We start from the raw sequence: 23,823 nt of genomic DNA, 5'->3' as shown, positions 1-23,823 counted from the left end.
ACGGCTTCCTCGGTTACTTGGACGGCAGAGCGGATGCCTGGCCCTAACCAGAGGTACCTGGGACAGTGTCCTGCTCTTGGAGAAGCGGCTCCATGCCTTGGGCAGGAGGAACCCTGCAGAGCCACCCTCGACCAGGCTTCAGATGGGCCACGTCCAGGGCTGCGAGCTAGGCCACAGAGATAAGGACTTCCATCAGCAGCAGACGTGGAGGACAGGAGGTGGCAGGTCAAGGACAGGCAGCCAGGCCGTGCTGCCACCCCGATCAATACTCTCACTGATCAGAGGGTGGGTCCTCTCAGTAGACAGTGCTGGGTGCTTTCAGCACAGAGGGTCTTCCTGTGGGTGCGCCACTTGGGAGCCGATCTTGATTCTGCCCCAAGTAACCGTGTGACCACTGACCTCTCTCTGCCCAGTCTCGAGTCCCTGCCAAAATTAGGGCCATAAACTAAGCCCCCATCCTCTGCCAGAGTGGGTGTGTGCCTCTTTTCCCCACCACCACCCCACCCCCCCAGCTTAGGAGCTTCTTTCCTGAAGTGCACGGTGCAAGTCCAGCCCAGATTTGGGTGTCTGGTGTTTGTGGCCTCTGGGCACTGCCTCACTTGTTGGCAGGTCCCCTGACGCCAGATGATGCTGTAGGGAGACAGCAGAGACAGCTGATGCGTGATAGCTCATCCGCCCACTCTCCGGGGGTCACAGGTGAGGGGGCTCCTGAGGAGGCAGAGGTGACTGGCCTGTGCGTGAGGGTGAGGGTGGTGGTGGTGGTGAGGGTGGTAGCCCATTGTCCTTAACAGCAGGGAGCAGGCCTAGCCATGGTGGGCCCAGACAGTAGTCCTCTATTGACTGCCTTCAGGGAAGTAACTTGACAATTATCTACCATTAACTGCAAGCAGTGTCCTAAGTCTAACATATTTGGGGGCGATGAATTGGGAGAGATCTTTCTGTTTCCCACACAGGGGATGCTGGGAGTGACATGGGGCGTGGTGATGGGGGTGGCGTTGGCAGAAGTGACTGATTGTGGTCGCAGAGTGGCAGTGTACTAACGCTGGCAGTGATGGGAGACATGTAAGTGGTGGTCATGGGGTAACAGTGGTGGTGATGGCGTAACTGGTTGTGATGGGGTAATGATAAGTGATCGGGTAATAGTGGTGATCATTGGATAACAGTGGTCATCATGGGGTAACAATGGTGGTGATGATGGGTAAAAGTAGTGGTGATGGGTTAACAGTGGTGATGGGTAACAGTGCTGGTGATGGGGTAACATTGGTGATGGGGTAACAGTGGTGATGGGTAACAGTGCTGGTGATGGGGTAACATTGGTGATGGGTAACAGGGTAATGATGGGTAACAGTGCTGGTGATGGGGTAACAGTGGTGATGGGGTAACAGTGGTGATGGGTAACCGTGCTGGTGATGAGGTAACATTGGTGATGGGGTAACAGGGTAATGATGGGTAACAGTGCTGGTGATGGGGTAACAGTGGTGGTCATGGGGTACCAGCTGTTGTACACATGATGGGGATGCTACTGACAGAGGTTGTGAGTGTGGACAGTGGTGAGGTGATGGGGCAGTAGGCTCCCTGGGGAGCAGCCCTCTGAGGCCATCCACCAGGCAGGTCCATGGACTGCACCCCAGCTGGAGGCAGGACTCAGTGGGGCTTCCTTGGTTCTCTTTTTCTTTTAACCTCCAGTGAGCGCCCGGCCTTCTGGGTAATGAGATGCAAATTGACATCAAAGACAATGAGCCAGCCTGCGGCCGGTGGGGCAGCTTTTAGAGTTGGGCTGATTGCCTCCGTGCCAATTTGCATGGCATTAGCCATGCTTCTCTCCCCAGCTGCTGCTGCATTTCACCAGAGGGCACCAAGCTTGCATGTGATGGAGGCAGTGGCCGGTGCTGCCAGGCCAGGGTGGGGCGGAGCCGTGCTGACTCTGTCCTGTCCAGGACCCCAGGAGGGAGCTTTCAGAAGTCTGGGCCTGGGAGGGTGGGCGCTGGCTGGAGAGCTCCCTGGCCAAGCTGGGTCAGGGTCCACTTACGGCTCAACCTAGGAGGTCTGGTTTGGCCAACACTGTAGCCGAGGTGAGCATGTCACAGTGGTTGGTGACCAGCAGGCCGGAGGCAGGCCCAGTCTTGGCCTGAGAGGCCTCGGTCAAGGTCCAGACTCCCCTAGCTGGGGCTGGGGCTGGGGACTGGACCATCCTCCCCATCCGCCATTCTTTGAGCTTCGGCCTCCCATTTGGTATTGGAGCCAGCGGCCCTGACATCGTGGTCTCCACAGTGACGGTGGCGATCACCAAGCCAGGCCTTGGCGGGGGTCTTGGCAGGTGCTAGTGCCCTGTCATGAGTGATTTTTCTTGCCCAAGGTCACTTCTCATAGCCCTCCAAAGTGACCCACCCTCCTTGCCATTGTCACCATTGCTCAGAGCTACACCAGGTGTCACTGTCTCCCCTCAGTGAGGGGCTTGGGAAAGGTGGGGCCCAGGTCCATGAACTGACCACTGGACATCCTCCCACCTCTGTCCATGGTGCTGAAGTCCATGGGCCCAGCCTGCCTTGCTGCCCTGTTCTCTGACCCTAGGCTTCACACAGGCTCTGTGGCTTCCCCCAGGGCAGGGGACAGGTCGCCCAGGGCTCGTCCCCTCTGGCCCACTCCCCTAGCCCAGTCCAGGCCCCTCAGATACATCCCAATGCTCATCTGGCCCCGCCTCCTCTCAGGCCTACTCCCTCTTCTGAGGTTGGGCCTAATCAGAGCTAATCAGAAAATTATGAGCTGCCTGATTACTGATTAGATTTCTAATGTTAATAGAGTCGAGAAGGGCCCGCTTGGGCTGTGTTTTAGGAAAAAGTATAAAAATAACATCATGGGAAGGGAGCGTGGTGGCTGGGGGCTCGGGGCGAGACAGATCTGTTCTAGAGAGAGTTAAGTTGGGGTCTCAGGCTCAGCTGTCCTGTTTTCTGGTGGGTGGGGTGGGGAGGAGAGGGCTCCGGCTCAGGAAGCACTGCTTGAGCTGAAGGTAGGGATGCAGTTCAAAGCAGGGGGGCCTCCTAGGGCTCCACCCCCTCCCCTTTCTGCGAGTGCGGTTGACATCCCGGGCAGCTCGTAGCACAAAGGCCTGCAGTGCATGCTGCCATCGAGTCTGTTCTGCCCGACAGCCACTGTGTATTACCCAGGCTGTCAGTCTCTCCAGGACCAGAAAGCATCGTCTTTCTCCAATAAAGCTGCTAGTGGACTCAAACCGCTGGCCTTGTGGGTAGCAGCCCAAAGCGTAGCCCACCATGCCACCAGGGCTCCTTGGGACGAAAGTCTGTGAGAGATGAGGGCTCCCTGAGGGTGCACATGGAGGGCCGGGCCTGACTTTGCTGATCACTCACCCCTCACCCCTACCATAGGCCAGGCACACAGTAGGTGGTCAGTGATGTTTGTTGACAAGCAAGAGGGTGGGTCACATCTCTCCCCCCACCCCCCACCGTGCCCTATCCCTGAGCCACGCAGACGGAGAGCACAGGGTGTACGGATGACATCGGAGCACATCAGAAGAGTTGGGCCCAGGGCAGGGAGCAACACCTCCCCAGGGAGCAAGCTCTCAGCTTGACCTTAGGAGATGGGGCTCCATCCCCTCACCCAGCCAGGCCCCCATCAGCTTGTGCCTTTGCAGCAGCTGGGTGGAGCTGTGGCGACCTTCTCCCGAGGCCCAGAATAGCAGACACCAGCAATGCAGAGGCCTGGTGCGATCCTCGGCCCCTCGGAGGGCTAATCCCAAGCCTCAGCTCACCCAGCCACGCCATCACCCTCGTGGCACCTTGGTCCTGTTGCCTGTCTCTCCTGTGTGTCCCAGGGGCCTCTGGACCTAGCCTCACTTCCATTCCTCCTCCCTCCCCCAGCTGACCACGACGAGAGGGGCCTGAGGCTGCCCCAAGCCCAGCTGGCTGGGGCTCAGCTCTGGACCCAGGGCTGCGCGGCCAGTTGATGGGGATGCCACCAGACTCTGGGGGTGCCCGGCTTCCTCGAGGAGATAGGTCGGTAGGCTTCTGGAGCACGCTGGTGAAGGAGGGCCAGAGGAAAGATGGACCAGACGTGGGCAGGGCAGTCACCAGTGTGAGCAGCGGCCCAGGCACAGAGGTTAGCATCGGGGAGAGTAGCAAGGTTTGCAGGGCCTCCTCAAGGGTGGCGGAAGGTAAAGAAGGGGGGTCACGGCATCTGGAGGGCACAAGTGGCTGAGTGGAGACTGAGCCTGAGCTGGTCAGGTAGCAGGGGTCGGGGAGGCCCTGGACCAAGCCGATTGTGCCGTAGATGGTGGGCAGGGAGAGCTTTGGTGGGGACTGGCTTCTGGGAGACGCCGTGGGCAAAGAGTGACACTGGGGGAGTTGGTGCTATTTGATGCCAGAGGTCAGAAGCACCACTTCCTGGCCGTGTCCCATCCTCACACAGGTTCCGTTGGCGCCCGTTGCTGCAGCCCCTGTGCCCGTCCATGTTCATCCCGTTGAGGGTCCTTCCTTGTTTCCGCCACCCTACTACCACACCAAGCGTGCACGGTGCCCTTCTCCAGGGCCTGGACTCTCCTGATCCCGTGTTCAGAGCACGTGAAAGGACCCCCCACCCCCACCCTGGCTTCCAAGGCTGAACTTGCTGCCTGTCCTTCTTTCAAGACGGATCGGCTTATCCCGGCAGGCCACGGTGCTTCCCATATTCTCTGGCCGGATGAACAGGACACTCCGGTGCCGCCTGAGTCCGTGCCTGGGGCACCAGGCAGGCTGGAGGCCAGATCAGGGTGCTGGCAGACACAGCAGAGGCAGGACTGAAGAGAGGGACAACCCGTTGGCACAGGCTTCCACCCCGGGTGCCCTCCAGGGTGAGGGGAAGCGAAGATCAGCAGACCCCAGAGAGAAGCTGCCGGGAGAGGCCATCAGGAGACCCCTCAGGGGAGGTCGAGGAACAGGGCCCCACGGCCCGGGTCAGGCAGGGTTCTGGCTTCACAGGTGAGAAACAGGGATGGGGGTGGTGGTGAGAGTGACCATCCTCGAATGTTGTGCTACAAGAGCCACTGGAACGCAGGACCCCTCCCCCTAGGCCCTGGAGGCAGTGGCTCGCCCCCATCTCCAGCAAACTGGACCAGGCGAGAGGAAAGAAGGCTGAAGCAGGCTCCACCTTCCGCCCAGTACAGAAGGCGTCACCCTGTCCCCCTCTCCGGAAAGCGGCTGGCAGCCCCCCCCCCGCGGCCCCCCCACCTGCCATCTTCACCTGATGCCGTCTGCATGGGCTGTCATGTTAAAAAAAAAAGTGGGGGGAAAGAAACTAGTGAATTATACAGGGTCCTAATTGCATGGGAAAAAACCGGGCAAAATTCTGAGACTAGACTTCACTCACCAAGAGTAGATACACCCTAGAGTGGTGGGCTTGGTGCTGGGGAGGGGCCAGCCAGGTTGGAGAGTTCTCGACCCCCACGAGACTGAACAAGGTATGGCCCTGGTAGCCTCTCGTGCCCCTGTCCCCCTCCCACAGGCATAGCCCTCCATCCAGACTGGCCTCCGCAGGCCTGGGCTCCGAGCCCTGGGCCAAGCGTGTTGCCCAAGCTCTTTTCCCAACTTAACTGAGTTGTTCCGGGCTGAGGACACTGGGCAAGGCAGATATTTGTGGCCCCAAGAACCAGGCCTGCACTCCGGGGCACCCCACACATCCCCAGGGACAAGGTACCCACCACTCCCTCCCTCCACAAGCAGCCAACAGGCCGAGCTGAAGCGTCCATGGGAGGAGTCTTCCTCAGAGGCCAGACCAGCTGGGCCTGGGTGTGGGCTTGGCCTGCGGTCCTGCAGCTGGTCTGTCATTTAGTCTGGTCCTTAGCAGGCAGGGGTGCTTGCGGGAGGGTCTCTCCTCCCCCCATGCACACTGCTCACACGCATGTCCCACAGTGCACCCAGCCCTCACCGCCCTGCTTCCAGTATAAGGCCTGCATGGTGGCCCGTGGGTGGCAAGTCCTCTCTGGTCCTCCCCTGGGAAGGAGTGTGTCTCAGAGTTCATGTCCCCCACCTCCTGCGATTAAGTGCCCCTCTTCTGATAAAATACGTGTGATGGAGAAGAACAAGGCTTTCTGAGTGGCTTCTCGACCTGGGCAACATTGGCAGGCATCCCTGAGCCTCAAGGTGTTCTGGGAACCCCTGTCTTGTCTAAGGGGAGGCTCTAGGACATCCGCCTCGCCACCCACGATGCTCCAGGCCATGCCAGCCCCATCTTCCTCCCAGAACCTCCTCTGCTGCCAGGCAGGGCTGAGAAGCCAGGAATCAGCACCCGAGCCCCGATCGCCCGCCTGCCAGGCCCCGGGGTGGAGAGACAGGCACCCCCTCCGCAGGAAGCTGGAACTCGGAATGAGTTTTTCCCTGTTACACGTATTCTGACCTTTTTTTAAAAGGGAGGGGGAAAAAATCCATTTTGCCAATTCTTTTTTTAAAACTTGCTTGTGGAGGGCGCCCACCGTTGGGAGGGAAAGGTCAGGGCGCCCGCCGCCTCCGAGGACAGCGTGAGCCTCACGTGACAGCTCCCCCCCACCCCTCCTCCTGCCCCTGGCACCTGGGTCGCTGGCTGGGGACTGTCCCCTGCGGTTTTGCTGCTGGAAATGTACTCGGAGTTTGGGTCGTCCTCTCCCCACTTCCTCACCTGCCACCACTGTTCCGGTGACGGCTCTTCCTGGGCTCTGGAAGCCCCGTTAACACAGAAGAGGCAGGTTGGAGATGTCAGAGGGCAGGAGCCAATGTGTCCAGTACGGATGGGACCAGGAGGAGGGAAGGGCCTCAGGAAGAGGGGGAGCAAAGTGGAAGGCTCCTCCTGGCCCCATGAGCTGTGGGGGTTGGGGGAGCTGCTGGGCACCTGACTGGGAGGCTAGCCTCCAGGGTCCTCCATGACCCATGGTGCTCAAAAGACCGGTCCCGGTCCGTGCCTCCTGGCACACTCCTGTCTATCCTCGAACCCAACCAAGGGAGGGGGTCAGGCGGGTGGTGGGGGCATCATGCAAGCCCATCGAGCTCTGGATGCCCGACACCCTGTGCTCTGGCGGACGGGGCAGCTAAGTACGGGGTCAAGGCAGCTATTGTACAGGATCTGCCCATCCACGAGTGCTCCTCCCACAGGGCCCAGTCGGGCCATCCATGCCTGTGACCGTAGATGTACCCTCTTGGGGCAGGTGGTGGGTGAACAGACCAGTGCCCACTCAAGCTTCGGCCAGGAGGACCCCACGCCCCCCTGCACTCCGGCCCCTATTGTCAGCCTGCTGCTCCAGCTCCCTCCTCCCTCGCTGCCTCCCGCTTCATTATTATGCAGATATTTTAATTATGCAGATATGTTTTTAGACAGTTTTAAATATGTATATTATTTACTCATTAGACCATAACAGCTCTGGAAATTGGAAATCTGTATTTAGTATCTATCAGTGCACAATATAGAGCTAGTGCCAGAGCCCACAGGTGGAGAGGGTTGCCAGTGACGGCAGTGAGCACTGGGTGGGGGGCTGCTAGGCACCCTGTCCTGGGCCCGGTGATTCCAGAGTCAGGCTGGGCATAGAACAGCATCGGGGAGGCCGGCCGCAGGTCTCCCATGCTGGGGACAGGGCAGAAGAACCACTCTGGTAGAAAGGGGTATGTCTGGGGCCCTGAGACCAGCCTAGTCAGGCTGCACCGGCCGGACCTGTCTCCTTCCCCGGGACAGTCACTGTCCAAGGTCACAGGGCTGTGACAGTCCCCTTCACCCACTGTTTCCTCACCAGGGGTCTGGGGGAGGACCACAGTCCTCTGTCTCTTCCCTCTCACCTGGAAAAAGCCCCTGCAGGGACTCTTCCTCAGCAAGCCCACCACCAAGGGGCCAGTGCCCGGTCACGGTGCCCCTGCAGGTTTCCAAGGTCGTTGCTGTTGCTGGAATAGGAAGTCCCCTCTTCCCCCCTCGGAGCTGCTGGTGGTTTGAAACCACCGACCACACGGATCGCAGCCCGGAGTAACCACTGTGCCGCCAGGCCTCCTCCCTTGGGGCCCACAGGGACCCCGGAGGACGGTCTCTGAAACTGCTCATCTTTTTCTTCTTTCTTTAATGAATCACTTTATGGGGAGCGCTTTCAGATACTGTGACATCCCGTGACTCAACTGGATCAAGCATAATTGGACAATCGCTACCACAATCCGTTTCCAAACATTCCCTTTCTTCTTGAACTCTTTGATCTCAACTCCCCTTCATCCCCCCCCCACCGTCCAAGAACCTTCATTCTTATGATATATTCTTATGATTGGGTGCTGGTTTTCTGGCCGTGTCTACCCCATCCAGTCTGCCATTCGCTCCCCGAGTGGGGTTCTGTGGTCGTCCTTGCTTTCAGCTCCCGGAAACGGGACGTCATTGCTGGAGCAGCCAGACTCCTCTTTCTCCCACAGCGCAGCCGGTGAGTTTGAACTGCTCGTCCCACATCGCCCCCCTGTGAAAGCAAGGGGCAACAAGCCCAGCTCTCAGGGTGGGGGGTTCCCGCACCAGTGGCCCTGGGAGGTGCCCTGGGGCGTGTCTCTTCCGAGGGGGTGGAGTTCCTTCTCAGGCTGTGACTCAGCCGAGGCCTCGGGGTCGCCGAGGCCTCGGGGTCCCCGTCCCAGCTTCTGCACAGCTCAGCCCCCAGTGCCCCATCTCAGCATCCTGCCCCCCAGGCTCAGCGCCTCTTATCCTAAGCCTTGCACGGCCTCTTGCGAGGAGAGTGTCTGTTACCTATTAAGACCAAAAACTGTTACTGTCTGTCCCCAAGGCTGGATGGGCCAGTCCCTGAAGCCCCTTCAAGCTAGGCTAGTGCTGGGGGTGGGGGGTGGAGGCTCCTCAGTAGAAGAACCCACTCCTATTCAGCGATTCCGATGATCTGGCTGGGCCAGCGTGCTCCTAGGTGAGGAGAAGTGGGTGGGGAGTCTTTGGGGAGTCGCCGATGGAGAAGAAGATCAGGGAGCCTGAGTGCACTCCCAGCATGCAGTGGGACCCCGCTTGCCCCCGACCCAAGTCTTTTCTCTCAGGTGCTGCCTGCCTTGGTTTTGTGGCAATTGAAACAAGTTTGACTTAGTAAAATTTAAAGGTGCCCGGGGAAGGGGCTGCCCCCCAGGGGAGTTCAGTGCTTGGCCCGTCACCCCTGCCCTTTCCTGTAAGAACGGAAATTGATTGTGGAGTGAAACTCGGATCATCGCTCCGCAATGCTCGCTGTTGCCGGGATGGTCTTGGCAGGAGCAGCCCCACACCAATGCCCACCATGCCGTGGTAGTGATCAATGGGGCGGGGGGGATTGGTGGGGACAGCGTGGGCTTTGCCTCGCCCTAGCTTCTCCCCAGGGGGAGGCTCAGAGAGGTCTGAGCACACATCTGGGGTCACACAGCTGGCCTGGCAAAGCCAGACCCGACCCAGGTCTGAGCCCAGGCCCAGAGGTGCCCTGACCTTTGGTGAGGCTACTGTATAGCATTCATTGTGCACCTACTGTAAGCCAGGTGCCAGACACTGCTGTCACTGAGCTGTGGGCTTGGGGTGTGGGGAGCCCGCTCTGAGACAGGTGGGTCTTGGCCAAGGGGGTCTGGCAGAGGTCACCGAGGGCTGGGAAGAGGTGAAGTTTAAGCTTACAACTCAAGGCTGAAGGAGTGGGCAGGCCAGAGGGACCTGGGAGAGGGTTTGGCTCGGAGGGGGCGTGTGTGCAAGTCCTGAGGGTGGGGGGAGCCAGCAGAGTTCAGAGCCCTCCAAGTGGACTGAGCCAGGTGTAGCCTGCCTGCCCGCTAGGACTCTTGGGCGGCTCTCCCCTGCCCTCCGCCCCTCCCCCTCCTCTGGTTTCTTTCTCTTTCCTCCTGCCCAGGCCAGCAGGAGGGGCGGGGTGGGGTGTCGGGGCGCAGGGCAGTGGAAGACTGAACCTGGGGGAGGGTCAGGGTCAGCCTGAGGCTCTGAGTGCCCGCCCATCCTGGGCCAGGCAGGTGGATCTAAGTTTAAAGACCCCGCCCCTTAAGCCAGCGGTTCTCAACCTGTGGGTCACAACCCCTTTCCTAGGGGTCACCCATTTATCACAATAGCAAAATGACAGTTGTGAAGTAGCAACGAGAATAATGTTAGGGTTGGGGGTCACCACCACAAGAGGAACTGTATGAAAGGGTCGCGGCACGAGGGAGATTGAGAACCACTGACTTAAGGTGTCAGGCCAGTGCCCAGCAGGGACAGAGATGGGCATCTAGAGCCGGAGACAGAGGTGGGGGGCCAAGGAGAAGGACAGGACAGCAGAGCAGAGCCAGCTTCTGGCTGAGACCTTCCGCAGGACTGACCTTCGGCCAGCACTGGGCCTGCCGGGTTCCCTCCTGAGCCCTGAGAGGGGACGGTCACTCTCACCAGTGCAGACAGGACGTGGAGGGCCAGGGGAGCTCTGGTCCCCACGTGGAGCCCCTCGGGCACCACGGCGGTAGGTGACCCTGGCCCTCTTGCCTCTCCTGCTGGCAGGCGAGTAGACTGAGTGTGGCCCCGGCTGCCCACGGCCCCTCATGCAGCTGCCCCGGCACCTCCTTCATGCCACCAGGCCTGACCGGTTAGCAGTTCTCCCACGTCCAGCTCCCGGGATGGACTGATTGATCTGTAACACTGAAAAATAATAATGGCTTGATCGTTACCGAGGATTAAAGATAATCCTTTTGCCGTGGCAACCGTGATGCCGTTATTCACGAGTCAGTGGGCTGACCCGGGCCTTCAGGCCGCGGGATTCCAGGAGCTGAGGGAGGAGGGAGGATGGGGGGGCTGGAGGACAGGGATGGCACATTCTCCCGGCCAGTGGTGCCCATGGCCAGAGGCCAGGCCTGAGAGGGAGGAGAGGACAGCTCCTCAGGGCGAGTTTGGAACCTTCTCTGGTGTGTGTCTGGGCCGGCCTCCCCATCCGTCCCTTGGCATTTCCGTGAGAAGTGAGCCCCAGCTAGTGACTGAGCTGAGCCCTGCCCCCACCCCCCACCCCACCCCCACCCCACCCCCCGCTCCCCTCCCTTCTGCAAGAGCTGCCCCTCAGGCTCAGTCTGTGGGCTTCGGCACATCCCCCGGGCCCAGGTGGAGGAGGGAAGACCCTGAAACAGCTGTCTGCACGTGTGTGTCGGGGGGTGGTAGGGGGTAGGGTCTGCCCCAGAAAAGCAGAGGGTGGTGCCCGGAGTGGGTGCCACGATGCCCGCCGTGTCAGAGGTTGTACCTACACAAGCCCACATCCCCTAATCCGGGCTCTATTAGAACCTCCCTCTGGGAATCCGCCTGCCAGATCAGGTCTGGGCCGGTGGGTGGGGCTTGATGTCCTGAATGCCAAGGTGGGAGAACTCCTGAGGGGACGGGGCCTGCAAGCCAAACCCCAGGTCTCCACCCAGGACAGTGCTCCTGGGATCCAGATGGCATCGTGGGGCAGGGGCAGGAGGTCAGAACTTCCCTCTGAGTTGTTCAGTCCCCCACTGGATCTGACAGACCCCACAGAGGGTAGTCTGGAGTGGGTGGGGCTCAACCACAGGTGCTGAGGGCTGGGCTCTAGGCTCCAGTGCAGCCGCAGGCTGCATGACCTCGGGCAGCTTGCTGGACGTCTCTGTGCTGTGTGCCCTTGTCCATCACGGGGCCCTCGGTGGCCGGCGGCAGATGCACGCATGCTGTCGGCCCACAGAGCACCTCTAGGGTCGTCTTGATCATCACACGCAGCTCTGCGGGGAAGCCCGGAAGAGCCAGGCTCAGCCCCATCCTTGGGAGACCCGAGACTTCTTGGAAGGAGACCCCAAGCAAGAGCCGAGTGTGGCCCAGTTTGGAGCCCAGAGCCGTGAACAGGGCCTTCGGTGACAGGGTCTGAGATGGGCAATGCTTGGCAGAGCTCTCGGGGCACCGGGCCGTGCCGGTGGACGTGGCTGCAATGAGCCCCAAAGATGGGCCAGGTGTGTGCCCAGAGGGCTTGGGGAGCCTGGCAGTGCCAGGACAGGGCTCAGAAAGTAAGGGAGAGGGACAGTAGGGAGTGGGCACCTCCTGCTGGCCCTGAGCCAACTGGGGACTAGGGAGCACTCTGGAGTTTTTTCCTTTTGGTGCTGGGGTGACACTGGTTTGGGGTGCTTGAGAGTGTCAATAGGGCTCGGAGCTCTCTGGCTGAGTGGTCTGGAGTCCCACGGGGTGCCACTTGGGTCTCTGCACAGGCCTCACCCCTCCTGTGTAAACGTGGCTGTGGGCGGGGGATACTGGCCATGTTGGGGCCCAGGAGCCTCTGGTGGACCAAGGACTCACAAGCTCGTGAGCAGCCATCTCAGATGCAAGGACTACCTGTCTATCTGTCTGTCTGTCCAGAGCAAAACACGTGAGGAAGAGCAAAACTGCAAAGAGACCATCTAGCTTGAGACCAGACAACCCAGATAGTACCCAGTGGCCAGGGCCAGCCACCCTGGTCATCGTAGAAAGTCCTGGGCAGAGGAGGGGCGATAGACAACAAAACTCGAACTCCTTAAAAATGTAAACATGAGACCAGACTTGAGTGATCTAAGGAGAGGGAGACCCCTGAGGCACCCCTCCAGCCTAGTTAGACCCACCACCCTGGGCCCATCACCTCTCAGCCAGTTCTTGTCATGGTTCCTATGAGTGGCCATGGGGTCAGGCCATGGGGTCATGGCGTTCCCATGTGCAGCTGTCCGCACACCATTGTCATCCCCGAGCCTGTTGTTCCGGCCGCCGTGACCCCTACCTGACCGAGCAGGAGGCCCTCCTCCGAGGGCCCCTGGGGACCCGTCCGAGTCCCAGAAAGCGGAGCCTCACCATCCGGCCTCCTAGGAGCATCCCAGCTGTCCCTCTTCCAAGACAGATGTACTCCCTCTCCTGGCAGCTGATGATCACCCCAGGGGTCTTCACCAACCCCGTAATCCACGTGCCCAGTGCCCCTCCCATCTTGCTGAGTCACGGTCTGGCTCCAGCCACCGGGCCTGTGACATGGGGCGCACACACACACACACACACACACACACACACACACACACACCCTGCCACAGGACCACTAGCTGTACAGGGCCCAAAGGGCAGCATTCCCCCAAAAATGAAGCCTAGGAGGCAGGAAGGGGGAGGGAAAGGGACGGTCAGAAATGGGGGGCGCTGGGATAAAGTGGGAGGCGCTGTTACATTGAGGGATTGCCACCCGTGTCGCGAGCAACATGTATCCACATTACCAAGTGGGACACGGGTTTCTCTGTAAACTTTTACCCAAGCCACCACAAAATGTAAAAAGCAAAACAAAGAGTCCCCCTGTTGGGAGGGAGGGGGTCCTTGACCCTCCCTGGGCGGAGGAGGCCAAGAGATGGACCCCAGTGGGCTGCCTTACTCCTCCCCGACCTCTGCTCTCTTCCTCTCCCCCCCCCCACCCCCCAGAGACTGGCCGACGCCGCGGAGAACTTCCAGAAAGCCCATCGCTGGCAGGACAACATCAAGGTAGGCGTCAAGGCACCTTCAGCAGCCCCTTCCAGCCTGCGGCCTCTCAGCAGGGCTGAGAGCGTGCCCAGTCATCCTGGAGGTGCTGGGGCTCTGTGGAGAAAAGCCCCATCACGGTCACCTTGCAGCAAACATTGAAGGCTCCCCCGCCCCCACCCTCCAGTGCCGGGGAACATGGAGTCTCAGGAGGGGAGCAGCCATGCCCTTCTGAAGTGGCATTCGACGAAGCCTGTGCCGCCCCCGCCGTTAAAGGGAGGGCCGGATTTCTTGGAAGAGACGCCTCTCTTGACCGCAGGATTTGTCGGTCGGAACCTTTGCAGAACTGACCGGCGGAGATGCTGACAAGAGGAGGGCTCAGTCTTCCCAGGAGACCCTGGGACTGAGATCGCAGTTCAGGCCATCTCTAGAAGGTCCCCTTGGGCCTTGGTGGCATCTCTGGGTCAGATGTGGGCAGCCAGGGGTGAGCAGACCCCTGTTTCAGACAAAAAGGCTGCGCCTCAAGAAGGGTGGGCTCACCCAGGGTCTCACAGGCAGGTGGACACAGTGGGGTGGACCTCCAACTCCCCAAACCGTGGTCACTAAGAAGCCAGTCCGATTATTAGCCCTAAGTTCCTGACCAGAGAACAGAGGCACCAGGTAGCCAGACCTGCCCAAGTCACCTGTGGTGGCAGAAGTGCACAACCAGGTTTCTGGGTGCCAGCGGCTTGGTGGCCGTGTCCCAGGCCTCCTCAGCCTGCCCTGTCCTCCCAGTCCCCCACCCACTGAGCCACCTGACCACACCATGACCTTCTACCTCCATGGCCTGGAGACTGCCCATGTTGCCCTGCGTGAGCTGACGTGGGGCTAGGAGTGTGTTAGTCTGGGTACTGTAGAGAAACAAGTCCATAGAAACTCATGTGTAAGAGCAAGTTTTATATAAAGGTTAAGTGCTTATCAAGAAAACATCCCAACCCAGTGCTGCCCAAGCCCACAAGTCCAACATTAACCCATATGTCCAACACCAATCCACAAAGTCCTCCTCCATCTCACAAAGCAGACGCAATGATGCTGACTGCAGGAGGAAAGCTGAGTCAGTGAACATGTAAGCATCTCAGCGCTGGCAGGGGTCTCCACACAGGTGCTCCAGCACCCAGGGCTGCATCGGGGTAGGTCCATGTGGCTTCTCCTCAGGAATGTCTTGTAACAAGACTCTTGTAGGAAGTCAGACTTGTCAGCTGAAGCAGGGAAGGCAACTGACTAAGGTAACTGCACCCTGGTCCGACCATCAGAAAGCAAGAGACCCGAGAACTCAAAAGCCGAGGCTCACCCAGCCATTTATCCCTCCGTCCTTCAATTAACCCCACATGTGTTTATCGGCCAGGTTGGCACAATAAACTACCTCAGAGGACATCATTTTTTCAGTGCATAAATAAATGAGCCAATGACACCCATTGCTAAGGAGGCCTCGTGGTGCAGTGGTTACGAGCTAGGTTGCTCCCACCAGGTCAGCAGTTCAAAACCGCTAACCGCTCTGCAGAGGAAAGGTGAAGCTTTCTACTCCTGTAAAGAGTTACAGTCTCCCTAGCCCACAGGGACAGTTCTACTCCCTCCTCGCGGCTCACAGTGAGTCAGCAGCGAGTTTGAGATATGGAGCCCAGAGCTGGTCCCCGCCTGCTTCTTCCCTCTCCCCAGTCCATCCCTGGGCCCAGGGCCTCCTCAGCCCCTGGATTCCAAACATGGGTGGCAGCAGCCAGTCTCTCTCTCTCTCACCACCACCATGACCCTGCACGTAGCGGCCTCCTCCCAGGTACGGCACCAAAGTGGCCCAGCCCCTGCTCTCCACATGCCCACCTCTCCTCTTTCCTCCCCCTCCACTTAGCTCCAGCCCTTTCCTTTCTGCATCCAGAGCCCAGCTGTCCTGTCCCTTCCCTGGAAGGCTGCTGCTCAGCTCCTCACAAACCCCCACCCCGTTCTGTGCATGGGGACCCTCACTGGGACACAGCTGGCTCTCATTCCAAACTCATCGCTCCCTCCACACACACCTCCCAGGAGGGGCAGAGATGGGACCTGCAAGCCCTGCCCCTCCTGCAGCCCCCGGAGCTTGGCTTATCAACACTCCCCAAGCAGGGGCAATTCTCCCAGACAAGGGTGGGCACTGAGCGATGCTGCTTAAGGCCTGCTCCCTGGGCACCAGGCCACGGTCCCTCTCGGGCTCAGTGACCACCTGGGAAAGAAGTGGCCAGTGCAGGCGCAGCCTGTTAGCTCTTTCTTGGTGAGTCACATAGTCAATTCCAAGGTGCCACCTTGGCGAGGGTGTGGGTGCATGTGCTGTGCCAGCCCTCAGACCCGGAGTACAGCTGTCCTGAGATGTGTAGGGGTGGGACCTGGCCATCCGGCTCTGGACCTGACCACAGGTAGAGCGTGTCTGCCCTTCCCCCTCCTCGCCACACATGCCCAGGGCCAGCTGGGCCCAGCTGCATGCTGCCAGCACACACCACCTTCCCCATAGTCCTCCTGTCTGTCTGTCCTGCTGGTGTCTCGGGTGGGATAGGGCTGTGGTCACCTCCACCCCAAGCTACAGGGTCATTACTATTTATAGGAGGCCCTGCACCTGCCACAGCTGCCAGGCTGGGCAGCATTAGCGCTCCTGGTGGGCCCATTAGCCCCACACCGGCCAGCTCAGCCTGAGATGCGAGGAGGCGGGTGGTAGCTGCTGCCAGGGGGCAGGGGCTTGAGGCTGGGCAAGCTTTCCCTTATGGGCCCATCACCCTTCTCCTTCCCAGTGACCTTCAGGAGGGGACATGCAAGGGGCCATGTTCCTCCCCAGCCTGCAGGACGCAAGAGAGGCTCGGGGCCTTGATCCAAGCTAGGCCTCCTCCCGGAAGGGCCCTGCTCCTTCCTTCAAAATCCAGGGTGAAAACTGCAGATCAGGGCTCTTTCTGGCCCCCAAACCTAGGGCTGGCCCCGGCTGCCCACAGCACTCATCTTTGATGCCCCTCACAGGCAGCTCCCAGTTCAGGCCGCGCCAGGCCTGTATCTTAGGGGTCCCTGCTCCAGGCAGTTCAGCACAGCCGAGCGCCCTGTGCGCTGTGACCAGGAGCAGCCAGGCCCCCGTCTTCTTACCTTATGTGATGGGGAGGCTGGCGTCCGGCAGAGGAGGTGCCAACTAGAGTCAAGGTGTGGCCTACCCTTAACATGCAGCACATAGTGGGTCTGCGTGCAAATGCAGATGAACAGGCAATAGGGGGCCCACACAGCCCAAGTGCCCCACCCAGCCCAGGGACTTGAGTAGCCCTCAGTCTTGAGGGTCAATGCTAGGACAGAGCCGGGAGTGACAGCTGAGTGTGGAGCCCCTAACCCCCTCCCCATTCACGTTGAGACCTCTCACCCTTGACCCCAGGGTCCTGGCTGGCCCAGCCCATGGGAGGCCAGGAAAGCCGGGCCCTCTTGAGCAGACAGCACCTCCCGTGGCCCAGCAGACAGGCAGCAGGTGCTCCCGTGCCCATAACACTTAGGGCAGATGAAGATGCCGGCCTGCTGGGCACGGTGCTGGTGCCAGCACCACCTGTGCCAGCATTGTCTGCCACCTAGCCCACCTCCTGGGAGGAGCTGGGCCAGGCCATGGTCCCCAGGACCTCAGGGCCACCACAGGACTTCTGGAGGCTCATCCTGTCCTTGGAGTCTGATGGGGCAGACAGCCTTCCCTAGGGAGTGTGGGGGTGGGGGGGCAGCTCTGCCTGGGGCATAAATGAAAGTTGAGTCAGATCAGAGGAGGCGGCTGGAGAGGACAGGTGGCCGCCCTGGCCTGAAGGCCTGCCCCAGCCATCCAGCTTCTCTGCCAAGCCGGCGATAGCCGGCTCTCTCAGAACACGGTCCTCTTGGCTGAGCGCAGTTGGCAGTAGACCAGGGCAGGAAGGCCAGGCATCCTCACTGGTGCAGCCCGGCTGGCCAGACCCACAGCCACCATCCAGTGCAGCAGACATGGCCAGAACTGCTGCTCCCCATGTTGACCCCATGCTCACCCCTTCAGCCTGTGCTGCCCACATGCACATGCACATGCACAGACGGTCTCTGCATGCCTGCCCAAGCATGGAGGGACACGTGTGGCCGATGCCCGCCACCCTCTGTCCACTTTGAGCAAAGTGACCCCTATGCATCAGGTGACAGAGAAGGATGTCAGATGTTGAGGCTGCCTACCTCCCCCCGGGGGGTCCTTTCCATCCTGTGTGGCTATAGAGGTGCAAAGATCAGAGGGAGCCAGGACCCACCCCTGAGTGGAGTTGGCCCTGACACCCCCCACGCTTAGGAAGTCCAGTTCCCTGAAGAGAGGGGCCCCTGTCGGCAGGGCCGGAGTGGTGTCTGCCTGGGTCTTCACTCTGCTCAGGAGCCCAGACGTGTCCAGACCGGGGGCGGAGCCCAGCCCCTGTGCCAGTGCCCCCTTGATCACACGTCACACGGACATGTCACCATGTCCCACCAAGCTGACCCTGCTCACAGTGTATTTTTACAAATGGGACCCTGTCCAGCCAACGCCCACATTACTGACTGCCCAGGGGGAGGTCAGTGTGTCTGTTTGTCTGTCTCTCACAACACACACACAGCCACCACCCCACACTACTGACTGCCCAGGGGGAGGCCTGTGTGTCTGTCTGTCTGTCTCTCACAGCACACACACACACCTAGCCACCATCCCACACTACTGACTGCCGGGGGGGAGGCCTGTTTGTCTGTGTGCCTGTCTGTCTGTCTCGCACAACACACACACAGCCACCACCCCACACTACTGACTGCCCAGGGGGAGGCCTGTGTGTCTGTCTGTCTCACACACACAGGCATGCCCACATCTCAGGTGCCATGACGACCTGCCCTCCACTTAGACTGTGAAGCAGTAGGACAGGGAAAAGGGGCCCTGGGAGCCACTGGCAGGGTGGCCTAGGCGTGGCCCAGGGGTGGCCCAGGCGAAGGCAGGTCCCAGCACAGCCTCCAAGGGGTGCACAAGGCTAGTGGAGCCCAAGTGTGGCGTGAGGGTCCCCGCCCTGCACGTGCCCTTCCCCGTCCTTGTTGGGAAGTTGGGGGGTGGAGGCCCAGCTCGGATCCATGCGTGGTCCTCCCTCTGCGCCTGCCGCCACTCTCATTATGCAGGGAAAGCGCCTCGGAGCCCTGTTTATAACCCCCTTTTAGATAACAAATCACATTTTCTTTCCGCCAGCCAGTGTGTTGAATTGATATTTTTTCCCCTCGGTTTAATGGGTTTGTGTGTTCAGAAATGATCTTCATCAACTGAAACTCCTTATTGTGTTTGATGTCATGTCAGCTTTCATTACGCTCCGAGGTCGGAGCCGGGCGCCTGGAGAGGCCTGCACCCTGAAACCCGGGGCCCCTGCCCCTGGTCCAGCCCGGCCCACATGGGCTCCTACCTTCCCAGACTGGTGGGTGGGGCTGGAGTCCAGGGGCCTTACTTATGCCTGCCTCAGTTTCCTCATCTGTAGAGGGGGGTTGTCACAGGACTGCTGTGCTCAGTGCATGGAAGGCAGCCGGGGAGCCACCCTGGGACTGAGTGGCTGTGGTCTCCCCAGGCACAATGCCAGGCCTGCCGGCCTGCCTGCATCCCCTGGCTCCCTGCTGGGAGGCAGCCCAGAACTGCCCCCAGCAACAAGCTCCAACACCCCCCACCCCAGGGGACAGGTGCCTTCAGCCTGACCGCTCGCAGACCCTGCAGAGACAGCCCGAGTGAGCGAGGGGCACCTGGGGAGGGTGTCCTGGACAATGGCTCCGCTGGGGGGCCCTGGGAATGGGGTGGCCCCCTTCCCAGGCGGGTGGCTCTCATGGCCACCAGCCTCACCTTCTAAGAGCCTCCGTCAGCCCCGCTCAGTTCTGATTAAAGATCATTAAACATGAAATTAGCCCGTTTAGATGACGGGTCCCCGGGGCAGCCAGCAATGAGGAAGGACGTGCAGATATATGGCTGAGAACCCACAGCGGCCGGCAGGCACGGGCCCCAGGCCAGGGCAGGCGGCGCAGAGGGCAGGCCAGGGAGCGGGTGCCCAGGGCCCGGCTTTGTTTCCTCCCGCTCCTGTTGTGTAAACCCCATGCGTTTCACAACAAATCAGAGATAATTAATAAGTACATGCCCATAATGAGCAGACTTTTTAATAGATGAAATTGGAAGATGTAGCATCAAGTTGTAATGTCGCTCCGGGCCCAGACTGCTCCTCCAACCTCCTCCACCCCCCAACTCTCCACCCACTCCCCACCCACCCGAGGTGCTGCCTGCCTCCCTGGAGAGAGATCCCAGGGCCTGAGTCAGGGAGCCTGAGAATCCAGACTCAGGGTCTCATCCCCCTGGGGTGGGGGCATCCCCACCTCCTAAAATAGTGGCTCAGACGGGGGCAGAGACAGAGGACTCCCCTCGGAACTCCTGGAGGAGTGTGGGGTCCTGACTGTGTCTCTGAAGGGGTGGGCTGTGGATGCTGAAGCCTCTCCCCCCACCCACCCCCCAGGAGGAAGACATCATGTACTATGACGCCAAAGCCGACGCTGAGCTGGTGAGTGAGTACCCCCCTCCCCTGCGCCTGCTGCACCTTGGGGCAGGGGGTGAGTGGGGGGATGCTGTTGAAGGCTACACACTCTCTCGGGGTCCCAGAGGCCCCAGCTGTACCTGAGCCCCACCCAGCAAGGTTGTAGTGAAGAGACACCCCTGAACCCCCTCAACTTCTCTCTTACCCCTCACCCAGCACTGTGTCTAGGTCACCAGTAGGGTGTGAGGTTTTGCTGCGCAGGGTGGGGCAGGCCCGGGCCCCCTCCTGGACCCCCAACGCCCACCCCCAGGGCAGTTGAGAGAGGTCCAGCATCTGAGGCGCTCTCTGCCCATAGGCGCTGGGAGCTGGGGAGAGGGCAGCAGTTGGGGGGAGGGACCCCTGGAGGTAGCGGGCAGGGCTCTGGCACAGGGCGCTGTGGGGTCCAGGTGCCTTTCCAAGCCAGCGCAGGGCCCTTCCTTACTAAAGGGAAAAGTAGGTGGATGCCTTGTGCCGAGACCCCCCACCCCCACCCCACCTGGCTTGGTGCCATCCTGGCTGCAGAGGTGGGTGGCCCAGTTGCCGTGCCCACTCTCCAGCCCGCACACAGCCCTCATCACACCACAGGCCGCAGGCAGAAGACATCAGACCGGTGCTCACAAGGGGGGGGTGGGGGTGCCCATGGCTGGGCGCAGGTGGGCAGAGTTGGGTGAAGGCACTGCCCCTCTGTCAGGGGGTCTACCGATAGCTCAGCCTCTGGAGTGCCTCCCCCACCCCACCCCCAAGACCCAGGATCCTGCTTCCTCTCCCAGGCTAACTGGCCGGGGGTGCTCCAGGGGTGAGGGGCAGTCAGTGGTGCCCCCAATGCTGGAGGTGGGGAGGCCCAAAGACTTCTCTCTGGCAGAGTCCTGGGATGGGTGAGGCTTCTTCGGGAGGGCAAGCGGGCAGGGGGCCTGAGAAGAAGGGGCGGGTGGACTTAAGCAGGTGTGCTTCCCCTTGGCTGAGCCTCTGTGGCTCCCGGAGAAGTTGCTAAAATTAAAGCTGGAATCTGAAATTCAAATGAAGAGCGAACCTTTAATTAGACCCTGAATCTAATTCCTTACCCCCACTCGGCAGCGGGCTGCAATTTTAGCAATCAGTGCATTAAATATAAACCAAGAGACTTGTGGTTGCCCACCGTAAAAGCCCCTGGGCTCTGAGGGGCTACGTGGCCAGCCTGACCCTCATCTGCAGCCCAGTCTCCCTACCAAGACGCTTGGAACACTTACGGGCCCCAAGCTGTGTCCAGTTCCCCAAGCCCGGGCTCCACGTGGCTGGGTCCCTGGCCCCCAACCCCTTGGATATCTGCTGGGCACCCAGAGACTGCCAGGTGGGACAGCGTCCCGGGGCGGGGGGGCTGGCTGAGGTCAGTAAGCTCATCATCAGCCCAGCCAGGCCCCCGTGTACACACACTTGTTTTGTTTGCTGAGTTGTTTTGTTTTTAATCTTTGCCAGAGGTACAGTTAGAGATCTTTCTAGACCATTTACTTTTAAATTACCAGCCAGAAGGTGGGGGCGGGGGGAGTAAGGGGGAGGGAAGTTCCCCAGCTGATAGCTTATCAGAACGGAATCCAAATGTCACATTAGTTGGGAAAGTTGGGAGATTAAATTTCCCAGCGCCCTTCATCTGCCGCTGACATTTCAGGGGTTTTCTTCTGTGCCCACCCCCCTCCCCTCCCTCTCCTGCTGGCTGCAGGCACGTAAGACATCCCCCCCCCCCCACACACACACACATCAGAGCTGCAGGCTCCTGAGCAGCGGGGCGGGCAGGCCACTGCACCTCCCAGGGGCTTCCAAGTGCCCTGCATTAAGGGTGCCCTGCATTAAGGGGAGGGCGGCAGCAACAAGCGGTTCGCATTTGCTACCCGGAATCCACCCTTGAAGGGGTGAAAAAGCGTGCCCTCTGCAGGTCCTGCTGGGCCCGGGGCGCCCAAGGGTGGGGGCAGAGCCACCCTGCAGTATAGAGAGCACCGTCTCCCCAGACAAGGTGCAGCCTGATCCAGCACTTAGGGGTGGGACCCAGGGGCTTCCATGGGGGGCGCTGGGGATGCTCAGAGGTCATGCAGGGTCCTAAGGAGGCATGGCATGAGACCCACCAGCTCTCTGCCTACCCTGCTTGTGCCTCTTTCCCTGTGCCCCCGCAGCCTGACTCTCCCATCTCCCCCTTCTCTCTCTGCCACCATCTCCCCTCCCCCCTGCACACCTGCACTCGGGCCTGCCCGCCCCCCCTCGGCTGCGGCATCCACACTGCAGTCAGAGACCCACTCCTGCCAGACTGTGGTGGTGGGCGGGGTGCACGGCGCATGCCCAGCCGAGATGCCATAATTGGCACCTGTCAGACGGCTGCGGCTCGTTTTAGAAAGTCAACGGGGGCCCTAGCTGGCCTGCTGCTAGCAGGCACAGTGGGCCCTCCCTCCAGAGGCTACTTAATACTGGCCCCACCTAGCCCAGCCCCCACTGGGGTTCAGCCCTGGACCCAGCCACTGCAGGGGCGGTGCCCTGCCCTCTTGTCTGTGGGTCCCTCTGCTGTCCCTGGTGTCAAAAGAACATAGGGCAGGGGAGTACCCAGCTGGGGGGTACAGGGATAGGGGAGGGGCTGCTAAAGGCACAGAGGGGGGAGAAGGGCTGCTGAGGCTGCTCTGTGGGGACACATGGCTCATCTTTGTGAGCAGAGGCCAGCAGCCAGCCGCTCCTTCTGACCGGATCTGCCCCCTTGGCTGATGATTGGTTTTCACTGTGGGGCAGAGGGGTCAGTGTGGTTTGGGTTTAGGAAGTATGGGGAGGGTGGGCAGAGGCAGGTGGAAGCCACCAGGCACCTGCATGAGAGAGGGGGCCCTCCCCTCCCCTCTCTGTGTCTGGATCCGCCTTCCCCCCCATCCTCTGTCTTGGACCCTTTGTCTGGGAGCTCTGTCCCCTGACACTGTTGTGGGGGTGGGGTGGGGCGGGGGTTTTCTGCAGGATGACCCTGAGAGTGAGGATGTGGAGAGGGGGTCAAAGGCCAGCACCCTGAGGCTGGACTTTGTGGAGGACCCTAACTTCAAGAACAAGGTCAACTATTCGTACGCGGCTGTGCAGATCCCCACGGACATCTACAAAGGCTGTGAGTTGCAGAGCCCCCAGAGGCTCCCCGCCCACCACAGGGCCCAGCTCGCAGACCCAGTGCTCCCGGGGCCCTTGGGGATGGAAGGTCAGCACCACCGACTGCCCCCAGCACTCCCGCAGGCCTCCACAGGCAGGCATGATGTCCCACCCAGGGTACAGCCGCTCACGCACCTGCAGCAAGTGCCAAGGGCCAAGCTTCTTAGCTGTGGGCCTGCATGGTCTCCTGGGTGTGTGTATGCACGTGCACATACTGTCCCTACACACACTACCCAGCCCCACCCCCAGGTGGAAGAAGGGGGCTCATGTCGCTCACAGACAGCCCTGTATACACCCCTTCTCCTCGGTCGAGAGCACACCCTGGGGGGGTGCTAGTTTCCAGCCAGGGATTGAGGACATAGGCATGAGGGGGACAGAGAGTCCACACTCCAGGGACCCAGTAGCTGTGCACAGTGAAGCTAGAAGGCCTTGAGGTGGATATAAGGAGGGACTTCCTGATGCTCTTGGGACATGTAGGGGGAAGAGGCCAGGTAGGAAGCCCCCGTGTGTGGCTGGATTCAAGTGGTGTTCATGAGCACTGAGAGAGGAGCCCACCAGAACCGAGGGCTGATGCTGGGGCACCTGCTGACAAGGATCCCCCTGGGCCCTCGGGGAGGCATCCCCCTCTCAGGGTCATCCAGGCCTCCTGGCAGCTTCAGGAGGGTTGAGGGAAGACACCCCCCCCACCCCCACTGCTCCCCGCAGGCCACCCGGAGGCCACCTGCCTGAG

The 23,823-nt window shown here is 60.5% G+C and overlaps 1 protein-coding gene across 4 annotated transcripts in view; it reads left to right on the top strand.

Annotated features, from left to right (window-relative positions):
- The window catches only part of CACNA2D2 (calcium voltage-gated channel auxiliary subunit alpha2delta 2), a 128,010-nt gene that overhangs the window by 86,457 nt on the left and 17,730 nt on the right, over window positions 1-23,823 (top strand). For all 4 annotated transcript variants that reach the window (XM_075548993.1, XM_075548997.1, XM_075548994.1 and 1 more), the window contains exons 4-6: window positions 13,363-13,422; window positions 19,902-19,946; window positions 22,914-23,055. In XM_075548993.1, the coding sequence (XP_075405108.1) occupies window positions 13,363-13,422; window positions 19,902-19,946; window positions 22,914-23,055 (247 nt within the window). The remainder of the gene's footprint in view (window positions 1-13,362; window positions 13,423-19,901; window positions 19,947-22,913; window positions 23,056-23,823) is intronic.

Source organism: Tenrec ecaudatus, chromosome 4 (genome assembly GCF_050624435.1).
Source record: "Tenrec ecaudatus isolate mTenEca1 chromosome 4, mTenEca1.hap1, whole genome shotgun sequence".
NCBI lineage: Eukaryota > Metazoa > Chordata > Mammalia > Afrosoricida > Tenrecidae > Tenrec > Tenrec ecaudatus.
This window is presented reverse-complemented; position numbering and strand designations above follow the sequence as displayed.